General features: G+C 37.1%; 1 protein-coding gene across 1 annotated transcript; it reads right to left on the reverse strand.

The window, feature by feature from the left end:
* Positions 1-12: 12 nt before the first annotated feature.
* slc7a10a (solute carrier family 7 member 10a) lies at positions 13-19,712 on the reverse strand. The gene is made up of 11 exons (XM_020941344.2): positions 19,519-19,712; positions 15,097-15,301; positions 13,874-14,025; positions 6,761-6,886; positions 3,941-4,094; positions 3,747-3,870; positions 3,421-3,524; positions 3,056-3,152; positions 2,833-2,982; positions 1,723-1,900; positions 13-1,647 (listed from the first exon to the last, which is right to left on the reverse strand). The coding sequence occupies exons 1-11, from the start codon at positions 19,622-19,624 to the stop codon at positions 1,550-1,552; spliced, it is 1,494 nt and encodes a 497-aa protein (XP_020797003.1). The 5' UTR covers positions 19,625-19,712; the 3' UTR covers positions 13-1,549.
* Positions 19,713-25,724: the final 6,012 nt, after the last annotated feature.

A 25,724-nucleotide genomic window follows, 5' to 3' on the forward strand; every position in this document is an offset into this window, starting at 1 on the left:
CTACTCAAGAAATGTTGAAATTGAGTTTTTATTACCTTCAACTACTGTATTGTTATCCAGTATGTACAGATATCACAAAATACAGAGGAATGTAGTTCTTAGTTCTCTGTACAGTTTATTTACAATCTGGTGTAGATTGAGGTACCTGGGGACACAGATAGTACTGTGTGCATCTTTTTACAAAAATAAACTCCAGCAGCAGACCAAGAGAATAATGTAGCTTCTTGACAAAAAAAAAATCTTCCTTTCAATATATTACCTGTTATAAAACAATATATATTTTATTCATGCAAGCACTAAAGAGACATCAGCTGAGATAACATTCGTTAGCAAGAAAGGTTAATATATATTTCTTTATAAAAGCACTTAACAGATGGCAAATATAGAGTTGTCGCATTTGTTTGAAGTTTTTCAGTGAATACTTAGTAGCAAAAGTGGTTTACACAAGGAACAGCAGTCATGGCCTACGCACATAAGCAGTTAGGTCCCAGTCAGTATGATTCAGCCATTGTGGCTCTGATTGCTTGTTCGTGTTAACTGTTGACAGAATTGGCAATAATTAGAATATTAAGCAATAACTGATATCAGCTCCTTACTTTCAGACAGCAGATTGTGTCATTTCTTTATGTTAGATTGGTATAAGAATAAACAGGTCACCTTAAACTCTTAATCTTACATAAACTGAATGCATTTTTGAATAGTCAACTGTAGATGTTTGCATTATTGCATATGTTAAATATAAGGCACTAAACAATATTATATCAAGTAAGGTTGCCTGAGATAAAAATGAGGTTGGGCACTAAAAACTAGCAAACACTTCAAGCACACATAGTATCAAGGGCGTTAACTTGTACAATACCCTTCCAAAATTACTTAGATTATGGATCTTATCTTTCCAGATAAGTTAAGCACAGGGATTTATTAAGTAGGATTCTACTTAATAACAACGAATCACCTTCCAGGTATTTGTAAAACAGCGCTTAAGTTCCCCAGAATAACAAGCAGCAACATGCCTTCATTCTTTCACCACTTTGAATACTTTCGAGAAAACTGTCAGATCTTTAAGAAGGCACCTTGCATATTTGAAGAGGAGAAAGGAAAAAAGCTAAATAAGAAGTAATGGACAAGCAAATGCACATTAATTACAAAGTCATTAGCAAAGAACAGCATAAGGTAGCAACCATAATAGAAAGGTAGTGTTATGTGCAGAAATGGCTTGCAAAATACCCGCACGACCCAGGACATCATAGCAACATAGATATCTAATAAGGCACATTAGCCCAGGTCAAACCCAAGTTAAAAGTCATAAAAGGGAATCATAGGAGTGAACCTGGAAAACAGCAGATAGTTCTTTGAGAGGTTGTGGCAGTAAAAAATAAAAAATACAGTTGGCATGCTGGTGTGGCGACAGCTTGATACAAATACTTCAAAGTACCCTTTCTTCATAGGCTGCTTCACTACTGCTTCCATCAAAGAGAGGATACACTAGTTTATCTATAAAAGGAGAGATTGTCCAAAAAGTGGAAGCAAAGGTCAAATTGTACAGCGCTCAATCCCCTTTAGAGGAAGTGAGGGGTTCAGTCTCTAAGGGGTCTTCCTGAGGAAATACGACATAACAAATCTTTTGGCCCACATACGTCACTTTCTCTGTAAAACAACGAAAAAGGGTCATCAATTGTCCATATAACCTGCATATGTATTAGCATAACCAAAGACACGCACCAACTGCTGTGTAAATCCATTTTGGTTTGTTTTTCCAGTGAACTCCCAGGAAGTAGACAGGGACCCCGGTCAGCATGATGACCATGCCCAGACCACACACCACAGGCTCTGAGTAGAGGCTGAAGCACAGCAGCACGGCCCAGAAGAGCAGGTACGCAATGGGGATCAGCACACTCACCTGAACAACACACAAGGAAGATAAAGATGTATTGTAAAGCATAATAGGTGTTGTCTCAAGCTGTAAAATGTGATATCCATAATGCATTATGCACAGTCACAGTATACCAGACTTTAGCAGCGACTTGGTGCATATTGTGATATAAGTTTTGATCTTGTTTCAATAATACCACTGAATAGCATAAAAAGAATACAGTGGAAACACAGAGTGTAGATTTGTATTAGTAGTAGGGTCCTGATATCCTCTGATCTCATACATTTTTTATTATTTTATTTTAATGATTATTTATGCTGTTGATGGTTACAATTATGAGACAATTGTCAGGTCAAATGTCATAATGTTTATATGGGGTCATGTTGATCACCTGCTACTCCTTTCAAAGGCACACTGTCAAAGATTCTATTTAAAGCACAAATGTACAGCGTCATTGGGGACACACATACCATAGAGACACAGTCACCGAGTTCAGTTCTACCATGTACATCTAACTAAAGTTTTCAGTTCAAACAATATGGAAACATTTTGATAAAGACATCTGTCATTCATAGATGCTGAATGCTCTGCTTCTGCTACATATATCAGTCTATCCTTATACCTAAAATTATTCTGTATACACTGCCCAATGCTAGTATAAAATATTAAATATAACTATATATATACACATGAGAAGAGTCTGTGGATACATTTGAACAGATAGTATGACACGCATTGGAGGACCAATTTGTGCCTTGTATTGCATCATCCTGTTACGTTTTACAGAAATGTGGTGGGCTGACTGCCTCGTCTTTTCATTATGTAATCCACCAGCTTTGTAATATTCTTGGAGAATTCTTGGTCCTTAAAGTTTATCGACTGTCCATGGGAAATGATGCTCAGACCAGCACAGAGCCAGGCATGTGTGCTGTGACCAAACCCTTGAGCATTTTGTATACCTTTATAGGACGATGCAAATTGGGTCTTGTTTTTCGTAGGTATAGGAGGCCAGCAATGGTTACTCCATAAGACAGGTAGTTGATAAAGGACACATAGTTGATGAGGTTGTGTGTTTCACCTATGCACAGGATCAGTATGGTGGCTGCACACTGCAGAGGAGAAAGCACATGTGAGGACTCAAAGCTCTCAAAGAGACTTGGCATAGTGCACAGTTACACTCACACAGACTAACAGAGCAGGTATAGGAGTGCAGTTTTTCAGATGGATCATAGCCAACAGGTAAGGCAAATGACCTTCTCTGGCCCCAGAGAAGCATAACCTGTAACATAGAATACATTACATACTTGTTCTAACAAGTCACTACCTTCCATTATTATCACCAAAGGGCCTGAAAGTGCAAACATCAGAATCACTTCATACTTTAAACCCAAACTTGAACAAATATCACTATCAAAGACTGAATAAAAAATAACTAGTTTTAACATATTCAAGGAAGATTTTGTGCTTTAAAATACACATAACTGACATATTTGACAGCATACAAACCAATTATGTTGTTGTTCTTAATTTAAGAAAAAAGTGTTGACCTGGAAGAGGTAAAGAGGTATCCATTGATTCCTCCAAATGTGGATAGGGCCACAGAAATTGGCATAACCCATGAAAACATGCCGAGCAGCTTTTCCCCAAATGTCTGTGAGAACAAGCACAATTGTTATTATTGACTGAATACACAGCCACATTAAGCAAAATAAATAAACAAACTATTCAAACCAAATGTATGTAAAATTGTGACTTTTGCTACTTAATAAATCTTTCAATTTACTTCTTTGTTTTCATAAACATTAAAACAATGTATAAAGGGTCCACACTATCTGAGCAGTTTGTTTGCTCTTGTGAACAAAAGCTATCTCACCACTGCCACAGCATTAGAGGCCAGCAGCTCCTGAGGCGTCATGGAGGAGAAATAAGCAATATTTGTCATGGTGTAAACCAGCGTCACCAGTGGAATGGAGATGTAGATAGCCCGGGGCAGGTTTCTGAAAAGATAAAATGTTATCACAGATTTGATGCAGTGCATAATATTTACAGTGAATTTATGCTACGTACTTGCGTGGCTCCACCACCTCCTCTGTGACGTAGTTGAGGAAATTCCAGCCACTGTAAGCAAATGAGGCTTGGAGGAAAGCCAGTGCTATCTCTCCAACAGAGGGCTGCCCACTGAACTCAAAAGCCACACTTGGTCGCAGTACATCATAGTAACCTACAAGGAAAACAGGGACATTACGTTAGCAACAACAAATCTATGTGTAATTTGTCTAGGGCACTGTATAGAGTAAAATAAAATAGTTAATATTTCATATATTTAATCTAAATATAAAAAATATCCAATGGTGCAAAAACAAGTGAATCTGTGTATTCGTCAATTAAGCTCTGTTGCGTTCATAAATCCAGTGGTAGAGGGGAAAAGCAATTGCACACTGTATTATGGAATGAAACTAGTATTCGAAAATGCCATGCCCAAATGTAAATAATGAATGCACATATCACATAAAGAAAGATGGCAGAAATACTGATGCACTGTAATATTAAATAATGACTTGGTGTTTTGAATTCAATTTTGGATGTTTTCTTGGTTCATTCAGGACTGATAAAACAACCTTTCCACTCCTAAATCACAATACTATTACAGTTTAATGGTTTTAGGAAAAAAACATTTAAAAAACACTGAACAGATTTAGTGATACTGTTTTGCCAAAAAGCAAGCCGAAGTCACCATGGAGACAGACAGAAAGTCTTACTTGCTTAAAAGTCATTTGTTGTTGAAAGGAGAAACACAATTATTTACACAAGTATTTACATAATTTTGCACCTAAACTTTCAATAGACTATCAAAGAAATTATAGAAATAATTACTGGTCAATATTGCAAAAAACAAAACAAAACACGATTGTCTTATTAAGAACAAATAAAAAATAGTTAAATATTATTCTCCTACAGATAAAAAATACAGCGTAAAAAACATTGGCATATAATGTATAAAATAGTTAAATTTCTTCAAAACACAGAAAAAGTGAGAACTTTTTAATGAAAAATTCTGAACAGGTGCTTAAGGACAGGGCTCAAAAGCTAGCAAACAGTATAAAAGCATCAGTCAAAAAGGTCTAAAGGACTTACTGCTGCTTTTAGACTGGCTGCTAACCTGAAAAATGCCTGGCTTGGTAATACCTGGGGAATAACCCCCGCCGGTAAACTCTTCAGGGTCACAGAGGCACACAAGCCTCCCCACCTCGACAAAGCAGCAACAACAGTTTTTTTTTTTTTTTTTCAAACCTGGATCCTCAACCTCCTCTCTGTGGCTCTTGGTTCTAATACCCCCTAAATCAGTTCCTGGATTGTTCTGCTTAGTTCTTCATATTCATCTGATAAATCAGACAATTGTGAGTTTATGCAGCTAGTACCACACCATTCTCCACAAATGTCAGTGCAGTCATGTTTTTTGCATGTGCATTTTTTTTTTTGCTGCAGTCTTTCTTGCAATTACAGCAAACCACTTCTAGTATCTATGGTGATGCTGCAGGCTGATTGGTCATTATTGGCATAAATCTCCCATCCAAAACATCCCAACCCCTGTCTTTTGGGTCCATATGGTCCCCTTTTCCATTCCATCATTTGTTAAAAGACCTGAAGACTATGGAACTTTGCAGCGGTTGACGTTGGGGGGAGAGTTTTAGGTTCCTCTGGAGATGAGTTCTGAGTTACTTTATCAAAGAATCATCTGTATCTCAGTATATCCAGAGATTCATCTTTTTTGCCTCCATACAGTGATACTAGAGCTTTTTCACTTGTAGCAATGATGATGCCTTTCCCCACATTTTCCTGTGACATTCCCTTTCCAATGCCAAATACACAAGATGTAGAAACACAGCCTAATATGGCATGGATAAAGAGGAGATTGTCACACACCTTGGGATCCAGTAACTCTTTCGTCTGCTTTATACACCGTATCTTTCTTGTTTTTGTTGCTTTGTTTGGTTCTGATGACAAAAACAGCTCCTGTGCATTTAGATCAGCATGTTGCAACAAGAGTAAAAGTCTGTGTCATCACCTACTAAGACTGTGTCTTTTGTTCTGGCAGAGGCAATGGCAGTTTGGACAATGAGCACATCTGCATCGTTCTTTGCATGGTCTGTGATACACCTAGCCTGCTCAAGTTTATCACTGAGACAAACCAAGAACTGTTGTCTGTTTTCCTTATTGTTAAGGAAGTGGTCCTTTTAGGATTGAATGATCATGGACATAGTTATTTGGCTACTGTTTTTTCTGCTCGTGACTTTATGGTTCTTGGCCATAAGTCACTTGGGCCTAGTGTTGAGCTCATTTGCATATTTAAAATAGATTTTTCCAAGAAACGTATATAAATAAAAAGCAGCTATATTTTAGGTAGCCTATATTCAATTAGTATATAGCTCATTTGCATATTTAAATTCACTTTCAAAGAAACTTGTAATACAAAAAATATTGCTTTTCATGGTTACTTTCATAGTGTAAAGTTTCATTTTGATAGGAGTAAAGGAAAAATATAACCCCATTGGGGTGTTTTGTTGCCTAGCTATATTGACACATTTCTCAGATTGATGAAAATTTAACAAATTTCCTCAATTAGGATTTCTAAGGACTTTTAGCATGTTGTTCTGGACACCTCACAGAAATAATCTAAGATGAAAAACAAACTTACAATTAACTTAAATTACAATTAGTCTGACGGAAAATGCTACTTTGCCTGGACTATTACTGACTTCTCCATTAAAAAAACTAAAGTGATGATTGATTATTAGAAATGACTCTTAATAAAAATGTGATTAATTCTGCTGACGTAACTGAAATATATATGATCATGACAAGCTAAAACTTATGCACATACTGTACCTCTGCAGATCTGCACCAGTCCCACTATGATAATGAGGACCAGAGCCAGTAGTTTTCCGACTGTGAACACATCCTGGATCCTGGTGGCCCATCTCACACTGGAGCAGTTCACCCAGGTCAGAAATACTGCAAAAGAAAAATGCATTTATTATACACCAAGGACAGAAAAGCAACAGTGAACTTTTAATCGCATATTAATTGACAGCCATATAATTTCCACTTTTTTACAAAGTCCATTTTATAGACTTGGAAATTAATTCATACATTCATTGTAAGAGACATCAGCTCTAGGATCCCATAGATTGCAGCATATAGTACATTAGTTGCACTGGGAAATCTAAAATGATAAAACTTATATAGTAATCCTTGATATACTGTACATGTCATATGCAACAACAATATTTTATATGGTATTATTTGAATAAATGTACAGCGCAAGGTAACACATGGTTACAAACTAAACCACAAAACAAATAACTTCTTAAAATGTTCTTACCCTCTCCATTTCAAGTTTAAATGGCAAAATGTTTGTAATATTTGGTTATAGTACCTACTTAATTGATAATTAATTGTAATAGTAGTTATAATTGTGTGTATAATAAGTCTGTATATGTATACATATACATATACTGCTAAAAATAGCAAATTTTTAGTTTACTTTCACTTGCACTATAATGAAAATAATGTGAACTTGTATTCTGTCTTGCAACACAGGTGAAAATCATATTTCTGTCATAAATTCAGTCAATGAAAACATGTACCATTTAATAATTTCTGCCTTTCATCAAACAAGCATCTAAATTCATTTTCATTCATTCATTTCAATGTTTCATGAAATATAGAAGTAAACCATTAGGTTCATGATAAAGTGTGTGTGTGCTGGTATGTGTGTGTTGGCCCGGGCTTTTAAATACTGTGTCATCCATCACTGGGGCAGGCGTCCCTCCCACCACACAATCTGGACAAACTGCTTCCGCTGGCTCTGGCCATACAACCACACACACACAGAGACACACACACACACACATACACGCAGACACACATGAGAATAGTTGGCAGGATGTTTTGGTGGCACTGGGCACAGCTTCCTCTCCCCTTTAATGCTTTTAAGTTTTATAGTCAATTACACTGCGACACATTTCCTCTGCCCCAGAACAGCAGCTCTCCCCCTGCTCTGGCCTGTATACGTCCGGACAGGAAGGAGGTGCCAGCGGACTTTATGCATGACAGCCCAGGTAAATCTGTGTGCCATTGAGCACCAGCACTTGAATACTAACTAATGACTGCTCTTCATAAAGTCAGGAGCCAAACTGCAGTGTAATTTATGTTGCGCTTTTAACATCAGCCACACCTCCAGCTGCTACTTATTTCCCATAAAGCTTAGCAGTAATACACCTGGTACATTACTTTTAATTATCATCTATACAATGTTTGCTATTTATTGGTTTAGGAAACAATCGTATTTGTCTTGAACATGTTATACCTAGTCCCTCTTAAGTTATTCAGTGAAGTCTAACATTAGCGCAGGCGGAGGCCACTTTATGCCTCCTTTCACTTAAAGAGCTTTACCAAATAAATAATAAAGGAGCTCACTACAACCTAAAACAAACAAGGCTAAATTGGCAATGGCACACAACCAGGCTCACCCAATGGTCAGTCAGAAGTTTCTTTAGGACACTTTTCGTTGTTTGCATATGCACCATTATAGTCTTATGTATGTGTTGTAGACAAGTGTTATTATGCCTTTTATGGGTATTTACTATTAAGAGCTTATATTTTGCTATTTTCTGATCTATATATAGGTCTATAGTTGTTGCCTCATCAAAAATATATATCCGGAGTTGTGTTTTGTTTTATTCACACATTTAACACACAAATCCTGCAAATTTATGTGGATTTCTTCTCTCAAATTGAAAACACTCTCTTCCACCTTGTGATGTCATGCAGTAATAAAGAAAGCGCTACACTGTATTGTTGAACTTCGTATACCTTCATTAGACCCATTTAGATCATTTCAAACCTGGAATCTCTACTGAACTAAAGGTAAAAGGTAGCCGTTGATGAACTATTGCTTCATGACATCACAAGCTGAAACAGAGCATTTAGAGCTTTGGAGATGACTCATAATATAGGGTTACTCAAACTAAAGACAACTTTGTACTAGGTACGTTGTTGATGAGGTAACAGCATTATAACATGGCTAAAAGCTAAAAGCCAAGCAAATTTTGTTTAAAATGGGACCTTTAAGTAATAATATAAGTTATATAATAAGCGCTGAATTCAGGATTACTCAAACATGTATAATTCAGTCGAAATACAACTTTGAGTAAGATAATGAGAATGGAACATTGTCATAACATGGCTCATGAAAAGATTTTACCTAAATCTCCTTTAAATCCCTTTTAGTAAGGTTGTACCCTGTGGCGATCTCATGAGATTGCTAATGTTATTGCTTTTCTGTTTATTGCAACCTTGCATAAACATCTGATATCTATTATTAATTATGTTTTTGATTTTTTATTGAGTTTTATAAGTGTCTGAAATTGCTACAGTATGCCTCTAATTGCCTACACACTGTTCTTCTGAATGGCCCGATGCTGTGTGCTAGATTCACTAATGCACGAACAGTATTGCACCACCCTGGTGCAGTTTATGAGGGACATCAAATTGAATCCATCTGACCACTTTTCGCATAGAGTTACTATTCATTCTAAGCCTGCCACTTGTACACTGCTATCGGCCCCCTCTATGGCTGCACAATCTCTCTGACCTACAATGTAAGAGGAAAAGAATGCACATAATAAGCATGCTGGAATTCCCTCGGCCGGGTCACATGTTTCATAATGAAGAAGTCCATTAGCTTGATAGAATTAAGCGGATTGTCAGTAAAATGTCAATATTTGCTGTATGAATGAACTGAAAGTCAATCTTAGAGCTGCCGTACACACCAGCTGTGGATAAAACTGCCCCTTTTCTAACTTGTAAATTAGTTGGATATGTGTTGTTTATACAAGGTAGGCTGGGCAATATAGTGATAAAAATCAAATCATGATCTTACCCCTGTAACAATATGCTATTTTGGTGAAATCCATTACTTAATTCCCTGCTTTTCTGTTTTATAGAGCTATACGGTCAATTACAGACACTGTTCCCCACCCACACCTCCTACTGGTCACCCTCCATCATTCTCTCAGTGAGTGACAGGTGGATTTAACCAATCACAGTGAGGAGTAAACTTTCAGAAACAGCAGATAGCTTTAGTTAGATACTAAGAAAACATTAATTGTGATATTAATTTTTTGGCATATTGCCCACTGTAATACAAGGGCAGTTAGGTTCTAACAAGGCATGTTTAAACATACTTTGTTTAACATTCTAGAGATATTAATTTTATGCCTGGAAAGGTCAACAGTATGTCATCTTCATGGAGACAAGCAGCTTGACGCCACTAGGCCAAGTTTCATCCAGATCCAGATTTGATCTGCAAAGTTCAAATTACTCCATTCCACCTTGTGATGTCATGAAACAGTAGTTTTCAAGTTAATGGTTACCTTTTACCTTTAGTTCAACAGAAATTGGCTGAAATTATCAAATGATTCTACTGAAGGTGTAAGAAGTTTGAAAACACAGTGGAGCACTTCCTGTATTACCACGTGGTGGAACAGGATGCTTTCTGTTTGACAGAAGAACTCTGCCTAAATATGCAGTGTTTGTGTGTTAAACGTGTATAAATGAAACAAAACACAACTCCAGGTATGTTTTTTATCAGAAAACAACATTACAACATAGGTCAGAAAATAGTGCAATATCGGCCCTTTAATCACCATTATACTTTCAGAATGTTTTTGTATTTTGACCATGATAAATGTCACCCAAAATCTCAATATCGTCCAATGCCTTCAATGTAAGATAAAACTCATGCATTGCACAATCGCACATATAGTGTGACAAATAAAAACTGGCATTTGAAAACATCAGGTGGGGGTGGCAACTGCTGAGTATATTCTAGTGTGTCCTGTCCCTCCTGCTGCATGACTTTGCTGCTATGGGTTGGCCCAGGCTCCCTCTCCTATTCCTGGAAGATGGACGGCCCTTGACTGGAGCGGACTGGTTTGCTGCCTCATACACACGCGTATGTTTGGGCACAGTCTAACATGGACAGCATGTGGACACTGCACACACAAGGAATGACCTCGCCATGCACATGACTGGCCTGACATGCAGTCTAAGACAACTCCAAAAGCTGTGGGAGTCATATACAGCAGTGAATTCATATAGGATCCTATGCAGTTATTGCACTTACTATAACTTAAACTATAACTATACATTTCTTACCACTTTTACATTCTTAACTGATAATTTATAAATTGGATGGAGGGGCAGGTTGGATAAATATAGTGGGATAATGAACCTTGATCTGAGGCTTTTGTATGTTTCCAATAAAAATACCATAATTGATGGAGGTCAGGATAGAATACAAGCTCTTCCTTCATCTGAGGGAGACATCAGCCCAAGTCAAGTTTCTAAAATTTCAAAATCAATTTGGAAAACTACTCAGTACTAATCCTGGACAAAGATATTTTAAAAACAATTTCCATATACTACAGTTTAATTTTAATATTTTACCATGTGGTCTAAGTTCTGATAATTATCAAGATTATTATCATCACTCTAAAAATATCCATGAAAAGTTGCTACTATTTTTTGCAACCCTACTACTACCCTAGTTCTGCACATTTTTACAAGCAATCTGCTTTGGGCACAACGGACAACCTCCTTCCTCCTCCTTCCTCTGAGAAAATTCCTGTGAGTAAGAATGATGCAACCTCAAGACAGTGTTGATCATAGGGGATCATAGTATGTCTTTACATGTGCTTTTAGAAATCAGACCGGAACTAACAATGCAGAAACAAAGAGGAAGTGAAGTCACATGGTATAATATTTGTTACTGCATCATGCATACATGTATACATGCATACATGACCTTGTGGACCAAACATGTGGTATTTGTAGCTTTAAATCGTGAAGCAAAAGCAACATCTCAAACATTCTCTGTTCACATTTGAAAATGTATTTGAATAGGCCTTTTTAATCACTAATGTAATCACAGCATTAGTGAGAAAAGTTCACATTTTAATTTATCATTGAACCCTTATTCAAAATGCTTGACTAACTTTGCATCTATATTAATGAATATATAAAACTTTCAATTCACAACCAACATGTTAGGGATAGCCTACTCAATAGGAATAGCCAACACAATACCCTTATCAATGTATAACTTAGCTGACCTGCCTAGTCCCTTTCTAATAGTACTTATGGGCAGCCATTGCTACAATCAAACAATGAACCCTGTCATCACCATCAAGACTTTATTACAGACTCATAGTCCAGAGTTAAAAGGCACACTACATTTAAAAAAACCTCAGACATAACAGTAGTCACACCTGCTAATTACTGTTTAAATTTTATGTACCAGTCTAACACAAATACAATGTCAACTTGCTTCATGCTCTGTAATACAAACAGCCACACTTAGTACCTCTCTGCTTCACCCTGGCCTCGAAAGCAGTCGAGGGATGAGGCCAAAAATAGTCAGATGATGTGCTAATGGTAACCCTGCACATGCTAAAGAGACACACCCCCCTGACCATACCTTTGCCTTTGCATCCAGTTCAGACAAGAACAAACTGGCTGTGCTCTATCAGAAGCATGCACACTCCGCATAAGAATATCACTGGCTATTTAAAGGTGCACTATGTAACTTTTCTGGTGGAGAGTACATGGAGAAGTTATTGCTTTGCCTGAAATGTTGTGCATTAAAGTGATCTACAGCAGCAAGTGATGCCTCCAGGCTAATTGATCACTAAAAGTAAGAATGTATGGTTTTCAACATGTCTCTCTTAGCACAAAAAAAACCTGTAATTTAATAATTGTAAGATAGATGTGTTTTGTGGAATACTGTGGAACATCCCAGGCAAAGGAATAACATGTGGAGACAAGCACAAGGATGATTCCTACTACAAAAGTTACACAGTGCACAAGGGTAATCATATACTACCTTTTTACATCATATTCTTAACATTAAAGAAGAAATATTATGCTTTAGTCAAATATCTACTAGTATCTCATTCTATGACACCTGTAATTATTTAATATTTTGAGCATTGTGGTGCTTCTTTCTGCCTGCCCTTTTATAGTATGTCACTATAAATGTCACATATGACAACAAAGTACTGCACTGCCTGACCAGGCTTTTGACCCTGCCTATGGATTGTTAAAGTTCACTGTAGCAAGCAGTGGATTTTTGTGTCAAAATGGCTATATTGCACATAATGCACCCTAAGTGCAGGAGAATAAATGAATCGCGCTAAATGCCACTTGGAGTGGGTAAATGAGAGGGAAGACTATTTAACATGGTTAAAAGCTCCTAGAGGTCAATTTAGCATACAATAAGAAAAAACAGTTTGCTCGTCCGTCATTTTTCAAAGCTGAAGAGTGAAAAGGAGATGTTTATCAGCCACACCTCTCGAAGCCATCTAGTAACATTTTTGTATTTACTGTTGTCCACCGTGAAAACGTGTTACCATAGTTAACTTTACCAACCCATCCAAAAATACATCAGCGTAAACATCCAGTGGAAAGTTTTGAATATGAGTGGGAACTAATTTGACTAACTTAACTAAGTTGATACAGACTTTGGGGAGTGTTGGCAACCTTCTGAAAATGACTGACCCAATTTCTTTAATGTCAATCAATCAATCGACAATCAGACTTTTGGAATTTAAATTGTGCAGGTAAATATGCTGGCTGAGGTTGAATTAGCACACACATAGGTCATATTTGAAAGACCATGCTGCTTAATATAATGCACATCATTCTGAATTATAGTATATGTCTGATCTGATATTCTAATTTTATTATTTCGATACTGTCTTGTAATGTAGATGGTACATTGCCTACCTGAAGTTAAACCAAAGCTTGGAGGCTAAAGTAAAATCATACTTCATCATATTATTTATGTGATCAAGACTAACAATTGTTATGCTATGAGGCTGGCAATATGACAGATCTAGAGTTATTTATACTGAACAATAATCACACATGACTCACATATGCAGATGGTGGCCAGCAGTCGCGTGGCGAGGAACGGAGGGAGGCAGTTCTGGAAGGCGGGCTGTAGGACGTAATTTGAGAAGGTGAGTGCGATGACAGCCAGTGTGGTGGGGTACATGATCAGGACTGCACTCCATAACAACAGGAAGCTACCGGAGAACAAGACAGAAACAACCACAGGGTCCATGTGTCACAATCACCTGGAAATCTTCAATGGACAATACGGGCTCAGTTCTAAATGGCCAAAAGGTACTGCATAAACCAGGTAGTAGCCACACCAAGGACTAAGCCATTTCTAAAATGTAACAAAATTAACAAAGTAAAATTGAACTACACCAAGGACTAAGCCATTTCTAAAATGTAACAAAATTAACAAAGTAAAATTGAACTGTGGATTCAGTTTGATTTATGGCTATCTACTAATGATATTACTGATAACAGTAAACTTCATAACATAAATAAATAGAACTGAATAAAAAACACTACATATCCTGACTGAGCACATGCCCTATAGGCTTAATTACTGTAACGTTAAAGCTGCTCTTTATGTTGCCATGACTATGTCAATATCACCACTTCAGTATGCTGGTGCTTTTCTGCCTGTCTGTAAATCCCTAGTCGAATGGACCACATAGACAGCACTTAGCACAAAGCTACACAATCCCCTTTTAACTTTTACAGATTGACGTGCTGTTGAGAGGAACTCAAATGCTTGGTTTCAAATGTTTGTTTTCTAAGTGTCAAAATGTAGGAGCCTATATCAAAAATGTATTTGTAGAGGCATTTACTTTTATATTTTTAAGTAAAATAATGTTTTAAACATCAAATCAAAATGGCGAAGGTGGAACACACAGGTGATTGACTGTTTTCCTACCAACCAGTGGGGAGTTGGCTCAAACTTTGACACCATTTTGCTGGTTGTTGTGGCAACCAGTCACACAATGAAAAAGATCATAGTGAAGTATTGCTGCTCTAGTTCCATTATTGTGAAATGTTAACAAACAAGAAAGGGCTGCTTGGGATTTGTACCCGAGTCACTTTGGTCTGCGCAACTGTTCCAGTTTGCGCACACCAGAACACTGCTGACATTCTCAGACTCTCAGTGCTCAGATCAGATGACAGATCATGTGACCACAACAATGTCATAAGACCCCTACAGAAGCCGTGAAGCTCCAGACACAATATACTAGAGAAATGTGTGCTTCTATGGTGATACTTACCCCACTAGCCCCCCAAAGATCTCTGTCACGTAGGAGTAGTCCCCTCCGGACTTGGGGATGGTGACACCCAGCTCAGCGTAGCACATGGACCCAAGGGCGCAGATGCCACCTCCCAGCACCCACACAATGAGAGACAGTCCCACAGAGCCTGCATGCTCCAATACTCCCTTGGGTGAGATGAAGATTCCTGATCCAATGATGTTTCCTAGAAATATAAACACATTTGAAAACCCTGTCAAAATAACAATAAGATTTAATTTAATTTATAAGGTATGAGAAAATGCAATATGGCAATGCACCACCACTATTCCGAGCATTATAATGAAGTGACTAGAGCTGAACGATTTGAAGAAAATATCTACTGTTAATTTTTCAGGCAAGTTTATGTTTTAAAAATAGGATTGTGTTCAAAGTTCATTGAGAAAGACTGAGAAATTAATGGGCACACACTATACAAGATTCACATTTCAGAACATGTTTGTGCAGTTTTAAACTCAAAGGTTAGAAATTGTTATGAAATAAGACAGAGTATTTTGGTGTTTGTGGAGGTAATTGTGGTACTTCAAAAGTTGCATTAAATTTTTTACATACTTACATGGTACTGTACACATACAATGCTGTTTAAGGTCAGCTGACACAAGGAATCAGGTTACAAAGAAGAACAAGACCACAGTCCGGACCCCAGTGGACTTGTTAGGATTCTAGCTTTTCAAATCTCCCGAGCTTAATTTTCTGTAAATGATGTCGCCCACATAGCAGCTGTCACCTTTCTACTATTGTTTTGGAATACAAAGGAAGCACCTGCTGAATGTGTTATTTTTTTTCTCAAGTTACCGGAGAGTATTTATTTAACATGAACAAGCTTTTGATGAAGTTGTGAACCAATGTTTCAACAGCAACACTTGTCTTACAGCTAAAATTAAAGCATAGACCAAACCTGCTCTGAATTATGTTTTACTTCAATAGTTATCAATAGTTATCAATAGTTAGTTGACTTGCATCACCAGTTAAAAGTTTAGACACACCCCTCATTAATTTTTTTCCCTTTCTGTTTACTACTTTCTACATTTTACATGCATATGGACGACATCAAATATATGAAACATGAAATATGGAGTTATGTACCAAAGAAAAAAAAGTTTAATAACTAATCTGGAAATGGTTTTCACTTCACAGCCATGCCTCGTCAAGGTCAAGGAATGCCTAAAGTGTAAACCAGGGTTCAAAGCAAAAGGTGAGTTTACTGAGGTTATATTTTGTTTACTACATTCCGTACGAGTCCATGCATAATTTTGATGCTTTCAGTGAGAATCTACAATGCAAATAAAGACTGGTAGTGTATTCTGAACAGTTGCAGCCCTTAATACCATATGTCAATAAACAAACTCGTGCATTTTAAAGCAAGTTTTGTTGGTAGAGCTTTGACCCACATTCTGATGGTTGGCAGATTGACAATTGGATAAACTGGTAGCTTTCAGGTTCTAGAATGTGATGAGTCCCAAATGGAAGCTCCGATTTTGATTGGCAACATCCCAAAATGCCAAATCTGTTACATCCCGTCCTTAACATTTTCTATTGTACATAATCATTTGTAGAATGATATTACTCAGTTACAGAACAAAACAGTGGCACCATACCGTCTCGCTTGGCCACTCTCCACAGAACCTCTCTCTAACAGCCAACATGATGTGTCTTCGCCCTATGAGCAAAACCAACAACAAACTCCCCTAAGAGGCAAACGCAGCTGTCTAAGCACATTATGCTTTACTCTGTCCCATGTTTTTATTTGGAATAAGTTTTGACACAGAGTCAGCATAATGACTGTGCCAGGCTCTTTCAGCCTGTGAGGCACAGACTTCACACAGTTAGCAACACAGCTTGGAGTGCTCTCTAATGATGCTCTGGAAAGGGGGCGGTCCACTTGGCGCATTTATCTCTGTCACTTCTGATTGTGGAGGCTGTGTAGGGATGCAAAGGACTTACATAATCCTTCTGTTGTAATTGTTATGTCATGGAGGTTAGCATTGCAGGCTACAAGCTTCATTCAGACATTTAAAAATTATCAATTACAGAAATTTAAACTTGGGTGTCTTCTCAATTTTTTTTGTTATTGTGGTTCTCTGATTGCAGTTTGTTTTATTCAGAGACAATTTTATTAATGGTTTTGCACTCCTTTGGGTAAATCATGATTTAGAACTACCACGTCCATTGTTGAGTGTAATTTTAGAGTTGATATAGTTTAATGTCAGACCAAGTTCATCCCTAATTTAGATCTGGTGGTACTCGGAAGGCCAAAGACTAAATTAGGTGGAACTTGAAAATTCAGTTAATCTCATTTGATGTTGCTGGCCTATTTCATATAACCCTAGAGACCTTCTCCATTACACGTTTTTGAGCAGCTAATTGTTGCCTAGGGTTTATATCTCACATTTCAAAAGCCACTCTCAGCTCTCAATGTTCAGGTATAGAGGTTGCATTTGACATTCAAACACATATTTTTCAGACTTATCTTCATTTACTTTCAAGAATACTTTATTCATCTACAAAATAGAACATGATTAGGTGAACTGTAGCTTGCGTAGCTGAGACAGGAGAGCTGTATGACTCATATTAACCCTCTCAGGCTCAAATTAACTTTTAGTATCAGGAAAAATCTGATATTTGGGGAAAATTATAATATGGGGTAGTAATATACAATTCTGACTTTTTTATCCTTTGTAAACAAAAAAAGTATTTTGCACTTCTGGCAGGCCGTTTGCGTGTAGCCATTCTTGCACAGTCTGCATTGCCCACGTTTATCAGCATGGATGGGAAAAAAGGCTCCTGAGTAAAAAAAGCTCATATAATATGGATGTGGAGTAAGTAGGTACTTAGAATTTAGCTGTTGCAAATCTGCAACGCCTGCCTGGAGAGGGTTAACATCAACTTACAGGGTTTTGTTTGCCTGAGATCCAGAATACACACTTCTTCAATACTTCATGAAGATGTGAGTCATCAGTAAATCTCCCTGCGTGATTGACAGATGGATTAGCCAATCAGGGACCTGCATTGTCCAGCGTACCAGGAAAAAAATAAGAAAAACAAAATATCACAGGGACCTAAAAAACATTAACCTCTGTTAATCTGAAGTGAGATTTTATTTGTAAATGATATATGAGCTCCAATGACCAATCCCATTGCACAATCATGTTTGACCAAAGTTGAAGCTTGACAGAGGGCGTGGGGAACAAACTGATATCAATCTGTATAAAAAAATACAGAGAGATATTAGTCTGGATTTGCCAGGCAAAGGTTTTGTAATAAAAGCCTGCATGGCTTATTTACGCGTTGTTATGAGTTATTTTTTGTAAGACGAAAAAGATAAATAGTATATATGAACAACTCAAACCAGTAGTGCCATTTTTGCCAAATACACACAAATTGCACAAATACTAATTTACAGAAAGTGTTGTATTTTTTCCTTTTATTTATTCTTTTTTGCTTATTTCACAACGAAAAGCACGCACTACAAATACAATAAGAGTAGCTAATTCATTGGTCTAGTGCTGAGCATCCTATTGCGGTTGTGGTGTAAGCTATTGATGGGCCTGTACAGTTTAAGATAAAATGAGAAAAGCCCTTGGTCTCTCACATTATCTCTGCATCCCTCCTACACTTGGTTGAATCACTGGCTGAATGAGCGTGAGTGTGTGAGAATAAGATCACTCTGAAGAGTTGAGGCTTCTTCTGTGACAAGGGGAGTAGAAACTGTAGCCCACAAAGATCATACTTCCTGACAGAGCATACGGTACATTATTACATGGCGTGTTTCCCGTCTGTAAGTGCATGTGCTCACAAGGGCCGAGTAGTGTTACAAAGATGTCCACAAATAATCCAATCAATGTCCTCTCCTGTCCATGAGGGGATGTCTGTGTCCGCAGACAAACCGCGCAGGCGATGCTTTGTCGTGAGTCTTGTGTGAACTTCAGAAGGCTCTGATTTAATCCAGCCACGTCGGCATCTCCATGTGCACAGCGTCTGTCATAGACTGATGCAACTGTTTCTCTCAGTAGGGATCTGTTTATGTCTGTCGCGGGACCTTGAATTTCATCTCCAAGAATTCGCCTATCAAGTGAAAAGTAAAAAAATAGCACTAAACGACTAAGACTAGCGTTAAAGCCGTTTTAAATCCCAGACTCTTGACCAACTTTTTCCTCAGAAATCCGGCGCTCAACTATTTCCAATGCCATTGTTATGCTGTAACAGTAGAGAGGCTGCTTGCTAGGTCATAACTTGTAGAAGACAAACAACACGACAGCTTACCTCACCATTTATTATTATGTCAACGATAATTTTCGTATACTTTGGTTAGCGGAATCTCCCTCAAACGCCGTGATGTTTTATGAACGTTTTATAACGTGAGGAGAAAAGTGTCATACTTACCAATGATTATGGCACATGCGCTCAGAAGTCCGATTTCTTTCTTCAAAGTTACCCTGTCTCCTTTAGAGGCGTCAGGATCCTTCTTTCTTTTCTCTTTGTCCTCCATCGTCCCGCTTACACACAGATTCCAGGCTGCCGCTGCGGTCCGGTCCAGATACTGTAACCAAAGCAGCCTCCACTCTCCACCCAGCTCTTATAATGTACGCCTACTGATGAACGGTGCCTCTGCGCGTGCGCAAACCGCATCGCTGCACAGCCCACCTGTCTGCAGGTAAACCATACCTTCTGTTATGAGAGAGACGCACTTCCGCTACTCAAACTGTCAGAGCAATTAAGACAATTTTGCCTCAATAAAGTTACTTTGTTATATTACTTTGGGATGAAATTTTTGTAATATTGTATAAATGAATCAAATATGCGCTTTTTTGTTTTATTAAAGTCATTTAACTATAGGTAAATAACAAATTGCTTAAAACTGTAATTCATTTACAGTTGGGGAGACTGGGGCATGGTCACGCTGAGTTATGCTGCATTTTTTTTAGAACAAATGTTTGACTCCAAACTTGAAATAGCAGTTTTGCGTGTTTTTTGGCTCTTCACTTCTGTCCTGAATTTGAAAAAATGTGATCTTTGTCTGAAGAGATAAAGAATTTTTCATAGTGGTGAGTTTTTTGAAACTCAATGTTATATTAAAACTTGAATAATTGACTTTCAATACATTTAAATAATGTAGTAAATTAAAATATACATATTTAATAACATGAATAACTTTCTTCTAATGATCAATGAAACAATCATCATAAAAAAAAGATAAACATGAGTGTGACAATTTACACCGAAAGATGTTACTCTTTCTTTCTTTTTCTTTCTTTCCTACAGTGAATAGTGATAGTATGTATACCGGATAATCCAGTGTGTGACCGGACACCACATACATTGGAATCTGTATGTAAACAGTGTGTGTAGCCGTTAGTCAGGACTCTCCCTCTTATAAAGAGCCCTATAACTTCAACCTCATATCACTTATTAGTCAAGTGGCACAACAGCGCAAACAGAGCACTTTGATCTCCACAATCATTTACTGTTTTTTCTGATGTTTTCAGTGGTGACATCGTAGTTGTTGTTTGTTTTTTTTCAAGAACTTTTTTTTTTTCTTAAAAGTTAGAAGGGAAAAATTCTTACCCGGATTTTATTGCATTTTTCAGAAATAAAAAACACTGTTATCAATTAGCCTTCTCCTCCTCTCCAGGTAACCACAGTAAGGTGTGCAGTTCAGTTTGACATACCCATTTCATATTTCTATTTTTAATCTTGCTTATTTGACATATAGCTTTCTTTCCTCTGCTATAAATATTGGTCTTAATATACTGTATGCATGATAATAATCAAGACTTAGTGGTCATAACTTCGATAGAGAAGTGCGAAAAAACAAACTGTATATTTTTAATTGCTACAGGGGACAGCCATAGAAACTCAATTATTGATATAAAAAGATATTGCCTTGCTCTAGCTGTTAGCCAATCTGCTATCTTGTCTAAGTCCGATTTAGTAAAAATAGCAAGGCGAAACAACAGAAAATCCCTGTTCCTGTCCATGTAAAGCTACAGTTTAAGTTAATTTGTCTGTCAAGCAAATGCTACGAATACACAATGAACTTGGAAGCTGGCCCCCTTCTCTAAAGGGAGGCCCGGACAAAGAGAGGAGATGCCTTGCTGGCATCAGGAAGGTCGACTAAAACACTGGCTTTGGTGAGAAGGCCAGAGGAGGAGATGGAGAGGACACTGTCAAAGTGCTGTATAGGCACAGAGGAAGGATCAGTGAAAACTAAAAAAAACACAACATCTGCAGAGGAGGAGGAAGGAGGAAGGGGAAAATGGGTTTAGTAACAGTTAGTTATGACAGAGAAAGCTAACTGTAACACCTTAAATAAATCATGCACTTAAACACTGAAGTTTCAAGGTAAAAATACATTGTATGTGTTTATTTATTTATTCTTCTCATGATTTACACTATACTTTTTCTTTTAAATGTGTACTATGACTTTTCAGGGGAAGGGTGTGCTACCAGCTTCACTCCTCAAGATGTTATTGATAAAATAACAGAGAGTAGTCTTCCCTCTTCACACGGTAACCTGACCTCATGGCTTCACCTGCTCTCCTGTTTCCATGGCGATACATATATGCACGCAAAAAGGCAGTTGTCAGATTATTGACATGTAAACAGCTAAATCTGATATGATCATTGATATTTGAGCATGTGTTAACACAGGACATACAGCTTACTAATGTGTTGTAGATCAAATTATTGTTTTATTTGATTACTCTAGATATGTAAATGTTGCCTTGACCATGGTTCAGCTTGAGGACAGCCAGCTCCATGTGGTGCTTTGACACTGTGTGAATTTTAAGAAATTAGGACATTCCACATGATCCCAAACTAGTTTTAGTGCTGGCCAGCGTCATGGCATGATAAATGTAGAAGACAGGAGTATTAATTGTATTATTTTTTGTGGTAATTTGGTTCTTATAAAAAACTAAATGTCACCTTTGGGCTATAAACTTGATTTTCAAATGTAATATAGAATAGACCAGAGCACATGTCTGAAATAGTATGCTGAAGTTACCTAAATGAATGGCAACATATTATTTTCTTAACTATGGAGATGAAATAGTGCAGGTGACTGACACTGGTGGAGGAAAAGACATATGGTGGTCAGTCTGGCCCTTGATCACTTGAAGCCTCTGGAGTGCCCTGTGGAGTGCCCTCTGGAGTGCCCGCTGCTGTGCTGTGCCTCCTGCCGACACTGCAACATCATTTGTTAACAGGCAAACTCTGAGTTCTTGGTTCTTGGGTGCAAAGCTGCATAGCAACCCCACTACACTTCCTGCAAGACTAAGGGCTTCAGCGCTTATGCCTGGGGTTCACCGCCTTTCGCTGTCTCACAATCGGCTTTGAGAAATGAGCGGAAAGGGCACAAAGAAAAAAAGAAAAACAGCTCAGTGCCCTGCATCAGAGGAGCTCAAAATACTTTGCACAATAGTAATAGTCAAAATAGTTTGCACAATAGTAAGCATAAGCATCATTCATTTGATCCTTAGGCAGGTGACATAGAAAACATGACAAAAAATGTAAAAAAAAAAAAAAACATTAGGGGGCCAGTTATTTGGACCATATACCTTCTAGTTAAAATAAAGACTTAGTTATTGTGCAAAAGTTTATCCCACTTCTCCACAGCCTGCATTGGATTTCAACTAATAACACAACAATGCAATATTCAAAATATGCAACACAACATTGTATGTGAGTTGCTAAAAATTCAGGTCTATATTTTTTTTGTCTAATTCATGTACTTTGGCTTTCAAGGGTGCAAAATATTTTACGCATAAGCAGCTTAGGCAGTTCAGAGGTTAACTGGTTTCATGCAGCAAGAATGAGATTTTGGACTTTTGAATAGATATTTTTAATGATAAATGAAGTGATACAGCTAGGGGTTATAAATTAATCAAGCAAGTAGACAGTATTTTATATATTAACAATATAACAATACAACACACAATCCCATGTTTTTGAGGAGCTAGGTAACAACATTCTAACATGGTTTTAAGCTAAATTTTAAGTCAATTTGGCATAATATAGGATCTTTAAAGGCATAATTGATGAACCATGAAAAACTGTAAAGCAAATCTTCTTACCCATGTCTTGTATATAGCTGAGATGTAATGCATTATCATAATTCTATATTTAATTTTTACTTGTGCGTACACATTTGTATAAATAGGCCTTATTTGACACGAGTCTCTTGATATTTTTGCAACTTATTTGAATGTATTTATTTATGATTCATTAACAGTTATAATTTTGCTCTTTATTATTATATTATATTGTGATATGTGAGCTACTTTGTCCAAATAATTTCTCTTGTGGATCAATAAAGTTTGTCTAAATAAACTAAGGATTTCAAGAGAAGACATATCTGCAAACTAGTACAGCTAAATAAATGTAAAATTGCATGCTATAGTTTGCATTTTCTTTCTTTTCTTTATTTTATTACATACATAGGCTTACAGTTTCCTTTTCTTTATATATGCTGATTTTCTCTTTACATCCTCTCTGTTCAAGTAATAACAATTTCCCTTGTGGATCAATAAAGTTTGTCTCTTAAGTACATCTTGGATCCACCTAAAACAGCTATAGCTCCTTCTCCTCACTGCTCCTTCCTCCTTGGTCCTTATAGCTGACCTCAGGTGGTAGAGGACAAGGAAGGACAAGGAAGGACAAGGAAGGACAAGGAAGGACAAGGAAGGACAAGGAAGGAGGTATTTTGCCCATTTTCGGATGGAGCCCTTGTGTTTAATAACTTGACTATTACGCTGACCTTGAAATAATAGCCCCATCTAGTGGCTACAGTGACATGGTGCAGCTCCCTGTTTTTTGCTCCTCAACATTCCCTGGGGATGTGATGCTAACTTTAAGCCCTGCTCTATCTGAGACTTGTTAGACTTTAACACATACACATACAATTATAGCCCCAAGTTTTTCAGTTACACACTCTCACATTTTTGTTGAAAATCAAAACACAAAAACAAGACCATGAACACTCGTATTGATCACAGGCTCCTGAAAATGTGTTCTAGAAATCCATTTTGCATTTCTATTCTTGAGTTTTCACACCATCATATCAATACTTATCAGGCTTTGTGAATGTGTGCCTTGTGTCTCTATAGTAACCACTGTACATTCCACAATACAGACACATGTAGAACACCCCGCCATAATGTCACTGCAAAATATCAATTAGGCTATAATTTGTAGTATACTTGCCTATTTCATATCACCTTCTAAATAACTCAGTTATAGATAATTTTCCCCTAAATAACCTAGATCTATAGCTTTTCTGACTTAAAAATAGCCTATATCAAGAAAGCTTAGACAAAGATGGATGTTCACCTCCTTTACATTCGAATTCAACTGGCCAAACCAGATCTACACAAACACCTCCCCCTGTAACAGTGATACTGAGAATGCTAAACAATATGTGAAAGCGAGTGAGACAGGGAGTAGGCTTTGTCCTCCTTCCAGACCAATAGAACGTCATATAGGTTTATATTTGGATTAATTTGGACTTGGCTGCATTAACTGCTTAATATGATGCAAATCTGAATAAATGTAGCACCATCTTTATGTTGCTTGTTTCCTTTAATGAAACAAATGTACAATATTTAGCAAAAATGCAAGTCTACCTGTGTAAGGAATAGCCAAAATGAAGTAGTGTTTGCCTCAAGATATCCTATATTACTCAGAATTGACTCTTGTCAGCTTCAAATGTTACTTCATCAAAAAACACATACCTTAAGTTGTGATTCTCACATGTTTGAGTAACCCTTTATTATGACTGTGTCCATCTCCAAAGCTCAAAATGCTCTGTTCCATCTTGTGTTTTGAAATTAACAGTTATAGTTCAGTAGAGATGGATAATTTAAGGGCTGAAATTAACCATATGATTTTAATGAAGGTGTATGGAGTTTAAAAACACACTGGAGCACTTGTATTACCACATGACATCACAAGGTGTTTTCTGTTTGAGCCTAAAAATGCAGGGCTTGTGAATGAAACAAAACATTCCAGGCATGTTTTTGAGAGGAAACAACATTAGATAGATAGATGAGAAAATAACGTAATATAAGCCCTTTGAGCTACAGGTCTATGGTTTCAACATTTAAGAACCTTTTTCCTTCCAAAAGATATAATATTTTGTTTTATATTGTTAATTGCTATGACAGTGGTCCAAATTTTTCATCATTCTTAAGCCCATGGTTAGGTTATTCCACACTTGAAACATATCTATTTAGACTGGCTTTAACATTCAGTATTGCAGTGACGCTTTGCACTATTGTTTTTCTTCATTGTTACATGTTTTGCATATTTTTAAATTGTGCAGTTTTTAATGTGAAGTACTTTGGATACCTTGAGAGTTATAAAGGGCTCTCTTTATATCTCTCTCTACATATATTCACTTCCAATCCAATCCACTTTATTTATGTAGCACATTTCACAAACATTTTCCCAAGTGCTGCACAAATGCATAATAACAACAATAATAAAAAAAAAAATGCTCAAATTTAGTCATACTACTCTCAAAATAATAAAACCAGTAAAATAAAATAAGCAAGCAAAAGCATAGAATATCAGTAAAATAAATCATAAAT

This window comes from Boleophthalmus pectinirostris, unplaced genomic scaffold (genome assembly GCF_026225935.1).
Source record: "Boleophthalmus pectinirostris isolate CB_2022bp ecotype Guang Dong unplaced genomic scaffold, ASM2622593v1 HiC_scaffold_19, whole genome shotgun sequence".
NCBI classification, from domain to species: Eukaryota; Metazoa; Chordata; class Actinopteri; order Gobiiformes; family Gobiidae; genus Boleophthalmus; species Boleophthalmus pectinirostris.